This window comes from Rhinopithecus roxellana, chromosome 1 (assembly GCF_007565055.1).
Source record: "Rhinopithecus roxellana isolate Shanxi Qingling chromosome 1, ASM756505v1, whole genome shotgun sequence".
NCBI lineage: Eukaryota > Metazoa > Chordata > Mammalia > Primates > Cercopithecidae > Rhinopithecus > Rhinopithecus roxellana.
The window spans coordinates 100,329,001-100,344,999 of NC_044549.1; the positions used below are offsets into that span (position 1 = coordinate 100,329,001).

A 15,999-nucleotide genomic window follows, 5' to 3' on the forward strand; every position below is an offset into this window, starting at 1 on the left:
GGGAATCATTGATTTCCAAAGAAAGCAAAAAATAAAACACCAGATGAGTACAATTGTTTTTCTGGAGTACAGTTTTCTTTAAAGCCAGTTCTTTGTGTATTTTCTGCAGCCTTGGCAATTGTAACTTCTCAGTAGTTCTAGTAAAGGTAATTTCTCTAAAGCTCTTGTTCTTTCTATGGAACTCAGTTGGAAAAGATCATTTGTTAACCAGGGCTCTGTTCCTGATAGATGCATATCAGAATGATCCACAGTCAGAACTTTGTGGGCCTCTGTTAATGCCGGAAATTTTCCAACAGGCCTGGAGGATTCGCCGGCCTGAGGCAACATGTCAATGACTGAGAGTGGTGAACTCTGTAATGTGCCTTTATTGTATTACTTAAGATTATTCAGTTCTGCTCAAGAAAGTAAGTGAAACAAAGAAAGAGGATAAATGAAACTGGGTGGAGATGCAAGTAGCTTGTGAGACATAGGCAGAATTTATAGGATGAGCATGGTAAAACTAAGTGGATTAGTAACCCCTGAGTCATAGTAGCCATCAACAAAGTAGAGAGTGTGCATGCTGAACACAGATAGGAGGGAGGAATGGAAAGAGGTGATATTGACAACATATCCATATGCATATGACACCAAACAGTTAAAATATACTAAATATAAATACATAAAATATGAGAACTTAAGTGAAGTCTTCAGTCAGTCACCTCTAGGATAACCTGGTAGTAGAATTGGAGACTACAAGTGCATCAAGGTAATTTCCTGCATAAACAATTTACAGCAGTACTATGCAAATCATAACAATAACAAAAATGGTAGCTCTAAATTTTGCATAGTTACTAGGCAACATGCTAAGCATTCTGTAGATATTATCTCAAATAATTCTCGCCATAACCCTATAGAGCAAATATTATTACTACATTCCACAGATAAGAAAACTGAGGACAAGAGAAGTTCAATAACTTGCCTAAGATCAACTGGCTCGTAACAAAAAGAGGATTTGAACTGAGGTCTGACTCTTAAAGCCATACCCTTTCTATTTTGGAGGAGGCCAAGTTATTTCCAAGCCCCCTCCCCACTGCCCACCATTTTCTCCTGTTAGACCTTATTTGCTCATCCTAACTAAAATCTATCCCTATAACCTCCTAGCCCCCTCCCAGGATTCATTTGTTTCTCCATTCTATTATCACCATCTAATGTAACTTTCTCACTAACTTCTTGTCTATCTTCCCAACAAGAAATGTGATTTTTCTAAGGATAGGATTTTCATTTGATTATTAACTTCTGCTTCTCCAAGTGCCCAGAACAGTGCTTGAATAGTAAGTATTCAGTGACTAACAACTGAATGAATAAGTAATCCTATTAATGAGTTTTTTTGTTTTTCTTCTAGAGACATCTTTGAAAATAAAGTCACAGGCACAAGATCACCTTTCAGGCTGAATAGATTAACCCTGGAAAATTTATGATTGAGGCATAAAGAGTTTCAGAGAAAAATTTTAGGAGAAAAAATGGGCTATAAGAAAATTACACTGCCAACTCCACAGCTTGAATCTTACAGGACTTCACCAGATCCTCTGCAGTCCTGCAGCTTGGCTATCTCCATTAGATTTTCATCATATTATAATTTCAGGGCCTTGGACTTCTCCTATGATTATCTCTGAGAAGAGATCCAGAGAAAGGAGAGTTTTACATACCTTACCTAGGGCATTCTAGAAATTGGGCTTACGTTTGTGTGCCCCAGCTGTGGGTGAGGTGCTGTAACCACATTATTAACTCATTCAGATGGTGCTTTATGTTTCCTCTGTTTTCAGGTGAGGAAAGTGAGCCTCTGTGAGGATAGTAGCTTGTCCCTAGTGTACAGTCTGATAGGTAGCATAGCCAGAATTTGAAGTTGTGTCTGTCTAATGCCCTAGTCCACTCTGCAGAAATATTGTTCCAGTGAGGAGGTCCACCATGAACAGAAACATGGAATTTTCTAAACAGATGAACTGGAGACGGAAAGAACTGAAGTGAACCCAGCTGTCACCCATTGTTATATTTCTTATGATGGATGAAATAAATTTGTCTTTTTGTGACACAATTTTTTTGGTCTGTAAAGGATAAAACATCAGCTAAATAGGCCTGAAGTATCAGGAAAAGTTTTGATGAATTTGCAGTTAAAATGGAAACAAAACTGCATTTTAAAATTGAAACACTTTTTTTTTTTTTTTTTTTTTGCCACAAGCTTGGCTGGGTTTGGCTCATCTTCTTGGATATAAAAATCATTTTCTCCAAATTAATTTCTTGAAAACTCAACTGTCCCAGCCTTTCAAGCCGGGGGTTAAATTGATCCGATGTACACCAGAGGCCTTGGGAACATCCTGCCCAAGGTAATAAATGAAATTCATTAAATAATCTTAATTGATATAGTAATACTCAGGGGGCAACTGTATTGCCAAAGAATTGTCCCTTTATTCATTTCTGCTCATTCAGATATCAATCACACTTCTAAAGAGAGATGCAGCACATCTGAATGCTACTGCGATTGCAGATGAGAAACAGCATGTAAGTGTCCTGGGGCTGTTTGGCAACAACCTGTCAACATCTCCTTGAAATATGTTGAACCAGGCACTAGAATGTTTATAGAGGTTAGGAAACCAAGATAGGTTTTCAAGTAGAGGAAAATGAAGTTAGAGCCACTCAACTTTGGAGCTTTATTCATTCAATCACTCAAACACTTGTTCAGTCCTTCATCCATCCAACCAATAAATATTTATTGAGCACCTACTATGTGCCTGAGGCTCTGTTAGACTGGGAATATAGTTTATGAGCCTGTGTGGTCAAGTACAGTAGCTAACTAGCCACATGTGGGCTATTGAACACTTGAAATGTGGCTGATCCTAATTAAAATTGTCTGCTGAGCAGTTGAAATGTGTTGCTCCAAATCAGGGTGTACACAACTGATTGTACAAAGACTTAGTAGGGAAAAAAAAGAATGTAATATATGCCATTAGGAACTTTTGGATACTCATGGATCGTGTTGAAGTGATAAGTTTTGATATATCACAGTAAATAAAATATAATAAAAAACCTCACCTGTTTCTTTTTACATTTTTTTTTTACTTTAAGTTCAGAAATGCCATGTGCAGGACGTGCAGGTTTGTTACATAGGTATACATGTGCCATGGTGGTTTGCTGCACCCATCAACCTGTCGTCTAGGCTTTATGGCCCACATGCGTTAGGTATTTGTCCTAACGCTCTCTCTCCCCTTGACCCCGACCCCCCGACAGGCCGCGGTATGTGTTGTTCCCCCTCCCTTTTTACTTTTTTAATGTAGCTAATAGAAAATTTGAATTATATATATGTGGCTTGCATTATATTTCTATTGGACAGTGCTGTAATATTTGCAGAAGATTTCTTCCTTCTATGTCATGTTTTTTCGGATAGCTTGAAGGTAACTTTCAGGGAAGATAATAAAAGATAGAGGTGGAAGGGCTGATCTATTGTGGGGCAAATGATGTTTCTAGGTTTTAGGTGGTTAATTTTTGTTTTGAAAACTTTTTACTTTGGAAGTTATATATCTAGGTCCAGTATTTTGGAACTGTCCAAATGTAGAAAATTTGGGATACTGCAATGTTTTTTGCTTTCTGGCATTTTCTGAGTTGTCATTGGATATCCTGAATCCCTGAATATCCGCAGATGGCTACTTTCACATGACAACACTAAAAAAGATGGCTTAGAAAGATGTAAATACTTATGGAATGGGTTATTTGACAAGATGACACTATGGGAATAAGTGAAGCTAACTTTGGTCTTGCTTCTCTTATTTGAAATTAAGACATATGGGCTGCTTTATGTCTGCACTGATCTGCTAGCAGGAAAAAATAAATAACTGGAACTGTAATCAGTATGGAAATAATATTTAATGACTCAGGAATTCTGTAAGAATAATCAGTTTTGGCAAAAAGCTCTATGTGAAAAGTAAGGACTCAATTCCAAGTGTTTTTAAAATCAAATACTAACTAAAATTTAATTTAACTTAAAAATCATATTCTCAGATCAACAAGTTAGTGTGTCCCCTCTTTTTGCTTTTGTCTACAAGGGGTACAGGCTTACACTATCTTTTCATGACCACAGTTAGGCTCAATCTCTTCTTCCTGGAGCAGTGAGAATAGTATAGGCAGAGATATTAGCCTGGTGTTTGGGAATGACAGAAAATCAAACAAACAAACAAACAAACAAACAAAAAACTCCTCATACAGGTCCTTGGACACACAAATGCTCTGTGTCCATCCATGTCCAGACTGACTCTATTGCCTGAACTTTTTCTTGTCTAATGAGTTCGAGAGAAGATTTTGAAATACATATTAGGGATTTGTGGAAGTGAGAGAATTAAGGATATGAGCTTCATAGAGCATAAAAAACTGTCAGTGACTCTACTGGGAGGAACACAGACCCATAAGAAGGAAGAAATGGGATGTGGGGCTGATTTTTTTCTAGGACTGGAAAACATGCCATCATTGCCAGATATTGTAGCAGAGACAGATGGCATGACAGATGCTGTGAAAGAAAAATGTCTTACTACTAGGTGAACCAGAAAAAATAAACAAGAGGGACAGAGGAAAAAGTACACAAGCTCCCCTCTGTTGTCAGGAACATCTTCCCATAGCCTGAAAATGTCTAACTGTATTCCATGGAGTTGCAGATTGCGAATGAAGTGTCTCACCCCTTTCTCCACTGATTGCACCTTTGGAATTTACAGCCATTCTTTTGAGAGCACTCACTTTTTGTCTATTGATTTTCTAAGAAATAAGGGAAGGAAACTACTAATTGGATATACGATGCCAATATATTATAAAGATGCTGCAGTTAATCTTTTTCTGGCTCAAATGCTATACGATATGTAGAAACTGGCTGAAACTCATCTTGGTTTATTTTTAAAATGTTCCCGATTAACATCACTTCATGGTAGAAATCACATGAATGCAATTGGCATTTTAATAATGTTTAAATGGAAGTTGTTTAAAACGTGTCTTAGTGATGCTCATTGTGGGCACACACATGACCCCTGACATTTGCCTAGTTTATGACTGGAGACTCTCAGTGTCTCCAAGTTCTTGAAAACCACTCTACTCGGTAATCAGTGACAAATAAGAGCAAGCACTGAGTTGGGCTGAACTCATTTGAAAGTGCTATGTCCCCTGTGTTTAAAAGAGGTGCCTCAGCAAAATTATGTCAGCATGTGTTGCGACTCCATGGAGTTGACAAATAATAGCTGAAATCAATAAAAATGATTTACAAACGCTAAGGGTCTATAGTATTAATACATGTAGATTTAACATATAAATACGCAACAATATATACTTGGCAACCACTGTTTTGTCACTTAAACAGAAATGGATGCAAGTGAGCCTAAAATAGCCAATGTGAGTTGCTGAAACAAGAAAAAAGTAATATCATTTGATATTAAGGATTTTTCTGCCACTACCAAAAAATAAAAAGGTTGGACAACTATCTAGTGATGATTTTTTTCACCACATTTGAAAAATAAATTGAATAATTAATTAAAGCCAATGGAATATCATTAACAGAGTTACTGTAGTGTTTTCAAGGGTAATTTGATTATAAATAACATTTGCCTTCTGTCATGTTTTTAGAAACACTGATAGTCTTCCTAAGGTATACCCCCCATTGTACATGTACAGCTTTATTCCCATACATACACAGTATGATTTACAAAATTGTTGCAAAGGTGACCTTCAACAACATGGAATCCAGAACTAACACAGGCACCTTATTTTTCTCCCATTTTTAGGGTACCAAATGCACCCAAGTCCATCTGACAGTCCTGTCTCTTTATTTCCTATTGCTTCTTTATTTCCCAGATCAGTACTTTCCCCTGGCACAGTAAAGTAGAAAAGACTATATGTATAGATGTGTTCCCAGAGACTTACATCAAACTCTGATTGTTCCAGTAGAACCACCTTGGAACAAATGAGTGTACTAAGTTTGAGGATAAACATTTTCTGAAAGCTAGGAAAAACTCACATGGATGCTATTTCAATCTGGAACAAGTCCTGCATGAGGAGCTGCCTGTGGAATGTCCCTGCTAGGTCCTCCCAGAAGAATAAGCCTCAAAACTTGATTGGCCTGCTTGGGTGAGTCTCCTCTTGCTGGTGAGGGGAAGCAGGCTACACTCCAGCATGAGGTGGTTGATTGCTGCTGTGCTACAAAATGCCATGTGCCTTGACCTTATCAACAAGTGGCCAGTCTCCATTGTTTGACACTCTTCATTATGCTTCTGAACTTGGAAAATGACTCATGATAAAATAGCTTCCCATTCCGCTTTGTGGAATTGTATATAAGAAACTACTCAGGGAAAACGTAAATTTTCTCTGATTCCCACAAAGGCTAAACAATGTTGTGAACTCCACCAGACAGCAGCAATTATTTTTTAAAACACTTTGAAGATTTCTTTTAATAAATTTCAATATATTATAAATATTGATACAAGAGACATCATTATCTTGTTGGTGTCACATAGTTTGACTCCTAATTGAGGATTTCCTCCTTCTTCTATAAATGTAATGCAAATTATGTTTTCTGTTTGAGAGACTCCTACAATATATTCCTAAAATAAAAGGCAGAGGTAAGATGGGAAAAAAAAATCCTTAAAAATCTTAGATGTTCTGCTATCCTCTACATGGTATAGTTGCAAAGAACACTGTCTAAAAGAGGAAAATAGTCACTAGGCACCTAAAATGTGAAGCAATTCCAGTCTTTCATAGACCTCACTAAATGGCATTTTACTTGACGCTTTTGCAGACTAAATAACTTTAGTGCTCTGTTTTAATGTGTCATTAAGAATTGTATGACTGGAACATTTCTACACTGCTGGTGGGAATGTAAACTAGTATAGCCACTATGGAAAACAGTGTGGATATTCCTTAAAGAACTAAAAGTAGAACTACCATTTGATGCAGCAACCCCACTACTGGGTATCTACCCAGAGGAAAAGAAGTCATTATTTGAAAAAGATACTTGCACATGCGTGTTTACAGCAGCACAATTCACAATTGCAAAAATTGTGGAACCAACTCAAATGCTCATCAATCAATGAGCGGATAAAGAAACTGTGAGATATATATATATGATGGAATACTACTCAGCCATAAAAAGGAATGAATTAACAGCATTTGCAGTGACCTGGATGATACTGGAGACTATTATTCTAAGTGAAGTAACCCAGGAATGGAAAACCAAACATTGTATATTCTCACTGATATGTGAGAACTAAGCTATGAGTACACAAAGGTATAAGCATGCTACAATGGACTTTGGGGACTTGGGGGGAAGAGTGGGAGAGGGGCGAGAGATAAAAGACTACAAATATGGAGCAGTGTATTCTGCTCGAGTGATAAGTGCACCAAAATCTTACAAATCACCACTAAAGCACTTACTCATGTAACCAACTACCACCTGTACCCCAATAACTTATGGAAAAATAAGATAAAAAATAAAAAAGAGTTGTATGACATCATATTATCCTTGCAATAAATACTTCTTATGCTTATGATTTGCTTTATCAAACACCTAATCTTTGCTTTGACAAAAAATATGCAGTTTTATGTCATTTCCATGGAAAATTTCCAACACTGATACTGTTTATAATAAACTCCTAATTTTACCCAGATTCAAGAAAGAAGAAAACTGTAGGAGAAAGTTAGATATAAGAATATATATATTTTACATTTCTCTGTAGTTGAGAACGAGATAAATGGCAAGGAAAATAATTTCCATAACTTTTTTATGGTCAGAAATACAACCTAGAAAAATTTATAATATGTCAATCATTTATACTTTCCCATTACTACAACCCTTCTATAACCCTATAACAAGAATCACTCTTTACAGAATCTGGTTTATTACAAGATCCTGCCTTTTGAATCATCAAGGACAAAGTTACCTTCAGTGTAATCTCATGTGAATCAAACTATTCTAATTATTTTAAAAGTGGTAATCCATATCATATTGTTCAAATAACCAGAATATTCATTTTTGCTCTTTTTCTCAAATATCTTCATTCTCAATCACCTCAGGTAAGTGATAATCCATGTGATTTTAAACTTCAGTTAACTGGAACATTCTTTTCTTTTTTTTAATTATTATTTTATTTTATTTTTTTTTATTATACTTTAAGTTCTAGGGTACATGTGCATAACGTGCAGGTTTGTTACATATGTATACTTATGCCATGTTGGTGTGCTGCACCCATCAACTCGTCAGCACCCATCAATTCATCATTTATATCATGTATAACTCCCCACTGCAATCCCTCCCTCCTCCCCCCTCCCCATGATAGGCCCCAGTGTGTGATGTTCCCCTTCCCGAGTCCAAGTGATCTCATTGTTCAGTTCCCACCTATGAGTGAGAACATGCGGTGTTTGGTTTTCTCTTCTTGTGATAGTTTGCTAAGAATGATGGTTTCCAGCTGCATCCATGTCCCTACAAAGGACGCAAACTCATCCTTTTTTATGGCTGCATAGTATTCCATGGTGTATATGTGCCACATTTTCTTAATCCAGTCTGTCACAGATGGACATTTGGGTTGATTCCAAGTCTTTGCTATTGTGAATAGTGCCGCAATAAACATACGTGTGCATGTGTCTTTGTAGTAGAATAATTTATAATCCTTTGGGTATATACCCAGTAGTGGGATGGCTGGGTCATATGGTACATCTAGTTCTAGATCCTTGAGGAATTGCCATACTGTTTTCCATAATGGTTGAACTAGTTTACAATCCCACCAACAGTGTAAAAGTGTTCCTATTTCTCCACATCCTCTCCAACACCTGTTGCTTCCTGACTTCTTAATGATTGCCATTCTAACTGGTGTGAGATGGTATCCCATTGTGGTTTTGATTTGCAATCCTCTCAAACTATCTTCTGCCTCAAACATCCTAGCAAGTTCTGTAAATAAATGTAAATTGAAGAAAATCTGGTTTTAGAAACATTCTGAAAGCTTCCACAGGAAGAAGCTTAAACTGTGGTCCTCGAACAGTTATAATAGAAAGGCGATAAAATGTTGCAGCTCCTTGAGAATCAACAATCAAACTGCAATGAAATCTTATTTTGAAGCAGTCGCTGCTGTGGAATCCCTGCTGGTGGCACCACTGAGCGTTGCTACCACAAACTGGAAACTAATCAGACTTAGAGCCATTATAAAATAGGAAGATCCTCAAAGGATTTACTGTGAAATGATGATGGCTAAGTTATAAAGCCCCTTTCCAATTAACTTTATTGTTTTAGTTGATGAAATCATGAAAGTGAAATGAACCTGGAAAAGGTGAGCACTGTAACCAGCGGGTGCCACAAACCCAATGTCTTCAACTGCTTTAAAATAAGAAGATGCAGCAGACAGAGCATTGGTTTTGGGAGTAAATGCTGAGGCCAAAAGGCATCAGTCAGAAATATTTTTGTTTTCCACATTCAGTTCGATCAGTGTCAATACAATTCATTTCCTACTGTGAGCAGAGTAAGTCCTCAAACTGAATCAAGAATTCTAGAGTATTTTATTAAAGTTCTTAACTTACCTTCCATGGGAGTGTTACTGTCTGGTCGATTAGCAAAGACCACATCCACATACTCCAGCTGCAGCCTCTGGAGGGAGCCCTTCAATCCTGGGAGCAGAAGCAGGAAACAAACCCCAAAATCTAAATATGAGCAGTATTCAAAGAGTTGAAGTTTGGTTTCTTTCAAGAATTTACTTTAAAAAAATAGAATTGGAATAGTTTCAAAAATGCTTTGAATACAATGATTGTTAATTGACCCTAGAATATTTTAAAATTACATCAAAGGCTGACTTCCCCCAACAAGAAAAGTCTTAGAACTTTTTCAGGAATATCATCACTCTCACAGGAAAATTTATACTTAGGAACGACCTTCACAGTGACTTGTATGCAGCAATATCCAGAAGCAAAATTTAGAATAAAAAGCAGCTTCTCTCCAACAGTTAATGTTTTTCTTCTTGAACAATGCAAATTAATGTTAATGTTTTGGATCACTTAATAGGCTTATAGTGAGCCAGAGATACATTTATTACACATAAAACTCATTAGAATGGTTTAAATCAGAAATAAATGACTGCCCCAACCCCATCTTAATGTAAATGTTGGTTTTAATAGTAATATAAAGGGGTTAGCAAATGAAGCCTTTGCTCAACATTTTACTAATTGGAACAAAGTTTAAGGAACATGAAATATAGCTGAGCTCTACCATTTCTATTATTCCCCATTTTGGGGGAAGAAACAAAAACCCTAGAAGCCATAAAGACTGAAGAGGTAATATAAAGGAGAGAATAAGAACTTGAAAAGGGAGTCAGGAACCAACAGCCTGTGTTTCAGCCCTAACCATTTGGTCACATTTCTATGAATACTCAGAAAAAAATTAATTTTAGTAAAATTAATACTTCCCTGAAATAGAACATATTGTATACAATATTATGCAACCAAAAGGATGGCAGTGTTTGAGAATCATGTTATCCCATTTCCACGGGGCACAGCATTTAGCATTCCCTTATTAGCCTCTTTAATTCCTCATGGAGACCAGAGGCTTTACTCTCTTTATTATAGACGTAAAATTAATTGCATGTTAAATGAGGCTCTTATAAATTTAAATTTGGTTCATTTAAATTTGATTTTTCATACTGGTTTATTAGTCAGCCACAATTAGTTTTCTGACAGGAAAATGGAGTGCTTGAATATTGTTCCGGAAATATTTTCCATCCATTGAGAAAGGACTGTCTGTGATGGCAGCTTGTTAAAAGCTTTGATGAAGAGATTAGGGCAGACAGATGTTATGAAGTCTAATGCCTGCTCTTATAAACCTTCCGTGATGCTCAGGCACAGGGTATCACCAGCTATTTCAAGAAACAGTGTGAAATTAAATTAACGTGAGAAAATATCATGATATGAGCCACTTTTGGGAACAGTTGTATGCAGGGAGGAGGTAATGAAAGGACAGGAATACTAAGTAAACAAATAACAGGATATCACAAGGTTTGAAAGTTTGGAAATTTGCACCCTAGCATGCTTGGGACCCCACTTGGGTTCTTTGACCTTTTTTTTGAGACTCAATTCTCTAGTCTGCAGTGGGCCAATACTGCACAATACTGACACCTTCAGAACTGCTGTTCCTGGGAGAGCTGTGTAACACAGTCTACAGAACCAGAATGTGAAATTATACCATGGTGTTCACATCTGGAAAGTTCCAGGGGGAAGACAGCAAAAGACCAAATGCCAAAAAATTTTCACGAGACCCCCTGTTTTGGAGAGGGGCATTTAATGACAGTTCTGGCCTATGCTTGGCAGACAAAATAAGTATCTTGTTTTCTGACAATGGCCCTCTCTCCCCGTTCTCTTCTAAACAGCTCAATGTGGGCTGAGAGTAACTAGCAGAAGAGGCTACAAATAACTTGGCACTGTTACAGCACTGTGTGATGAGGCATGTCACAGACAGGTGTGACTTTTGTCATTTATTATTCCATCCCATGAGCATGTATTGAGTCCCAATTTCATCCTGAGACTGTGCCAGGCTCTCAGGGTTTAAAGATGCACAGACACAGTCTTCATCCCAAGGAGCTCTAACAGTGCATATTGAGAGCATCTATTGGCACAGGTTCGTTGTTCAAGGTTGTAATGTGTACCTGGAACTAATGATATGGCCTTGATACTAAGGTCAGCCTCATGGTATTTGGTCATTCCCACCTCTTTAATTCTTTCTCTGAAAAGCACTCTTTTTTGATATTTGGCAAGAAATTCAAGCATCTGAGGCCAGTGATCCCTCCTCTGACTTTGAAGTGGAATGAAAGGAAATTGTTCCTCCAAAGGACACTATCCACTCACTTTACAAATCTCAATCACATAAAGTCTTGTAATCCATGGTATGAGCTTTGGATTCTGTGTGAGATTTAAAGACACTGGTACGGGAAGTTCCAGTGAGGAAGAGATTAAGCAGGGGAAATAATATGATCAGATTTCCATTTTGAACCAATGGCTCCACCTGCAGAGAGGGACCTGAAGGCGCAAGAGTGAAGGCAGGCACAGCCACTGCAGTCCATCCAGCTCAGACAAAGTTAGTGAGAGGTGTATACATCTGGGACAAGTGGTATAAGTAGAAATACACGGACTTGCTGGTGTGCTGCATATAGGGTGTGGAGGTTAGAGTAAACAAGAATGACTCCTAGATTTTGGGCCTGAGAAGTGGAGTGACTGTTACTAAATGGGGCAGTCAGGGGGAAAGCTAACTGGAGGTGGTCGGGGAGCCAAGTTTAGTCTAAGCAGCACCTCAGTCACTACATGGAGCTCTTGGCAGCTGGATGGACCAGTCTGGCGTTCAGAGGAGGTGAGGCACAGGGTTTGGGATTCAGGGTACTGATGTGGGTTGTCCTGAATGACCCTATGATATCCCTTAGCCTCTCTGAGCCTCAGTTTCCTCATCTGTCCAAGGACGAAATGGTGCTAGCTGATCTTCCTGCTTTGGTCTTTCACGTGACTGCAAAACAAACCAGGTATTCCTGCTTTTTCATTAAGATATGTTTCATGAGTATCTCCTTCAGAGTCATTTACGTTTAGTTTCAAAAAAACAAGTCATCGTGTTCTATCTCCATTTAGCAAATGTTTGTTGAGCACTGGCTTCGGGCCAGGTATTGTTTTAAGTTTAAGTAGACACGCAAAAATGCATTAACCTTGGCTCCAGAAGGGCAGCTGGGCAGCCAATCTTAACCTAAGGAGTTAGGTGCTCCAGTGCAGTAAATGCACTCTCTGAAGGCAATTTGACCTTAGCCTGTCCCTCTGCACTAACCCAGCATCTGTGGGAGGGGAAAACAGGAGAAACAGCAGAAATGCTCCCTGACCTTGAGGAGATAATTAGAAGCAAACCGGCAATTTCTCAAAAGTTCACAGGAAAATAAATTACTTAAAGAAAATGGTTTTCAAGTGACTACAGTAAAAAAAAAAAAAAAAAAAAAAAAAAAAAAATCTAAGTCCATTTTTCTTTTAGGTTCCAAAGTTTAACAAGAACCATAATGTTTAGAAGGTAACCTTAATTCAATTTAAGCATATTTCACAGGTTTCTAAAGAAATATGTTTATTCCAGACAGTCAGCAGATTGGCACAGTTAGAGGTGGATGGGGTGTTCAGTGTTGCAGGTTTAACTGTGTGGAAGCAAGGAAATCAGTAGTTTGGAGATTCTGCAAGGGTTCTATTTAAGCAAGCTGTGTCGTCACCTTTTACACCTACCACGCACTTGCTTTTCTATCTAGCTTGCAAAAAAAGTTGCCTTAAATAATATACATTGTTTATATAATTTCTAGTTTTTTCTCAGCAGACCTATCGTCATAATTTGAGACATCTGCTTCTTTTTTAAAGGCTGAGTTGTATCAGAATCATATTCAGCATGTGGCTGTGCCTCCTGTTATGAAACGTGGTTATCCTCGATGGGTAATGTACGTTTACATGAATGTAGTACACTGAAAAAAAATCCTGTGGCAAATCCATTTGTTCAGAAATGTATTCTTTAATTGAAAAATCATAGACTGTCTTTTTCTTTTAAAGTTCATAGAGTTTAACATTTGTTATTAATTTAAAAGTTTCAAGCAGAGCTTTCTCAGATTATTTTCTTCTCCTACTCCAAAAACAATGACAGTGGGTTTGTGTTTTGAATTGCATAACAAAACTGTTTATCTGAAAGGCAAATGTAGAGTCAGACACAAATTTTGGCTGTTGGAATACACAAGAGATTTACTTATTCTTACTCAGTGACCTACCAAACTATTTCTTTTCCTTTACATTAGGCACTAAAGGAATGTGTTTTATTTTATTTTTATTTATTTGTTTATTTTTTCTGTAGAGACAAGAGTCTCATCATGATGACCAGGCTGGTTTCAAGCTCCTGGCCTCAAGCCATCCTCCCATGTCAGCCTCCTAAATCGTTGGGATTACAGGCATAAGCCACCATGCCGAGCCAGCACCAAAGGCATCTGCTCTGCTCCATTCCAACATTGGCTCAAATTGGGGTTTAACAAATGTTTGTGGAATGGCTGAATGAGTAAATTGGATTTTAGAACCCGAGGGGACTTTGGGATTCTAAATGAGTGTAATCAATCTACTAGTGAAATTTCTTCCTCCTCCTTGTGAATCTAAGGAGAGCATTACACCTAAGCAGATCTAAGTCAAGAACTTTGGGCTCATTAAAAAGGCCTTTCAATACGAATTCTTTCAAACCCACATTATGCACAAGTCAAGCTCATTGTATACTCTGTAAACTAATTCAGGTGGCTCAGGTCAGCCAGCACAGAAGTGGCCTGAACTCTGTATCAATTTGAACTTTCTGTCTTATCCTCTAATAGTACTTCTCAAATTTAATTTGTATACAAATCTCCAATGTCAAATGAGGTCACCTTCATCACAGAACCAAGTACCAATGAAATCCAAGGATAATGACTTGTAAACTCTTTTAAACTTTATTTTGGGTCTCATCTCATGTCCTTGCTTTTCTGCAAAATTCACTCAATTCCCTAATTTCAGCCTGCCTAGAAAATACTTTGAGCTAATTCTCTTGTAATCACAAAGCTTTATCTTTGGCAGAAACTATGGACTGTAAAATAACACCACCACCAACAACATAATAACAAATGATCTCAATTCTTCTTCCATCTCAAAAGTTTGAAATTTTGTGTTAAAGTTTGAATCTGGGTCAGCTTGAATTTCAGCTGAACTGGTTTATCCATCCTCAGAGATTAGTTCCTAAGAGAATTCCTGACTTATTTAAAGGTGGAGGGAATTTAAGGTATTTCTATTATGTCATATGAGGCTTGAAAAAATGCTTATTTGCGGGCAGATCACCTGAGGTCAGGAATTTGAGACCAGTCTGGCCAACATGGTGAAATCCCATCTCTACTAAAAATACAAAAAAATTAGCTGGGCATGGTGGCGCATGCCTGTAGTCCCAGCTACCTGGGAGGTTAAGGCAGGAGAATCACTTGAACCCTGGAGGCGGAGGTTGCAGTGAGCTGAGATCGTGCCACTGCACTCTAGACTGGGTGGCAGAGTAAGACTCCATCTCAAAAAAAAAAAAAAAAAAAAAAAAAAAAGTAAAGAAAGAAAGAAGAAAGAACCCTGAAATTATGTACACACTCTGGTAAATATTAAAGCCATGGAGATTCAGTGAGGAGCATAGTAACATACCTTCTCCTTTCTTTTTCTCTTCGATTTTATATTTCTTTGTTAATTGCCAGTGTCAACCATTTTCTGAATCGCTCTTTTCTAATTAATTAGATTAAAAAGAAAGGAACAAAAAACAAGAACTTTTCTGGCAGCAAACTGCTGCCCTGTTCATTCAGCGTGGTTCTGTAAGCTGACTTGGTTATTTGTCACTGACAAACTCCATGGAAGAGAACACAAGTCATGAGGGCAAATGCTGGAGTAGGAATGCTAGGGCAGTAACAGTTTTGAGAGGCAGGTTAGCTTTGACTTTACAATGTCAAATGGGACACTAAGGCCTGAGAAGGGATACTGTTTGGGTGAGGAATCTGGAGGTTTTTCTGAGGGCTAGAAGTTTGTCATTTATTGTGGCTGTTTCAGAATGTCACTACTTAGTAGTATACTTATCCACGGAATGAAGACTAGCAGTTGTACTTATAAGGACAAGGATGATGACAAAAATAACATGTATTAAGTGCTTATTATGTGACAGACACTGTGCTCAATGTGAATTATATAATTTTTATCCCCATATAGTAACCCATATATTTATAGTCTATAGTTAAGGAGACAGAGGTTAGGTAGGTTAAGGAACTTGCACAAAGTCACTAGCTCATAAATGACAGAGTTGGAACTTGTACAAAGGTCTGTCTGACTTCAAAGCACATATGCTTAAAATTATATTTAAAGATAGTCAGTGAGAGATACCAAACCTATATAAAGACTTTGGAGACAATGGGGTGATGTAATTATTATGGTATATATCTA

At 37.6% G+C, this 15,999-nt stretch overlaps 1 protein-coding gene across 3 annotated transcripts in view; it reads right to left on the reverse strand.

The window, feature by feature from the left end:
• The window catches only part of KCNAB1 (potassium voltage-gated channel subfamily A member regulatory beta subunit 1), a 419,409-nt gene that overhangs the window by 60,714 nt on the left and 342,696 nt on the right, over nucleotides 1-15,999 (reverse strand). For 2 of the 3 annotated variants that reach the window (XM_010365898.2, XM_010365897.2), the window contains exon 8: nucleotides 9,565-9,651. The exons of the other annotated variant lie outside the window; for it this stretch is intronic. In XM_010365898.2, coding sequence (XP_010364200.1) covers nucleotides 9,565-9,651 — 87 coding nt within the window. The remainder of the gene's footprint in view (nucleotides 1-9,564; nucleotides 9,652-15,999) is intronic. 3 annotated transcript variants of the gene reach the window in all.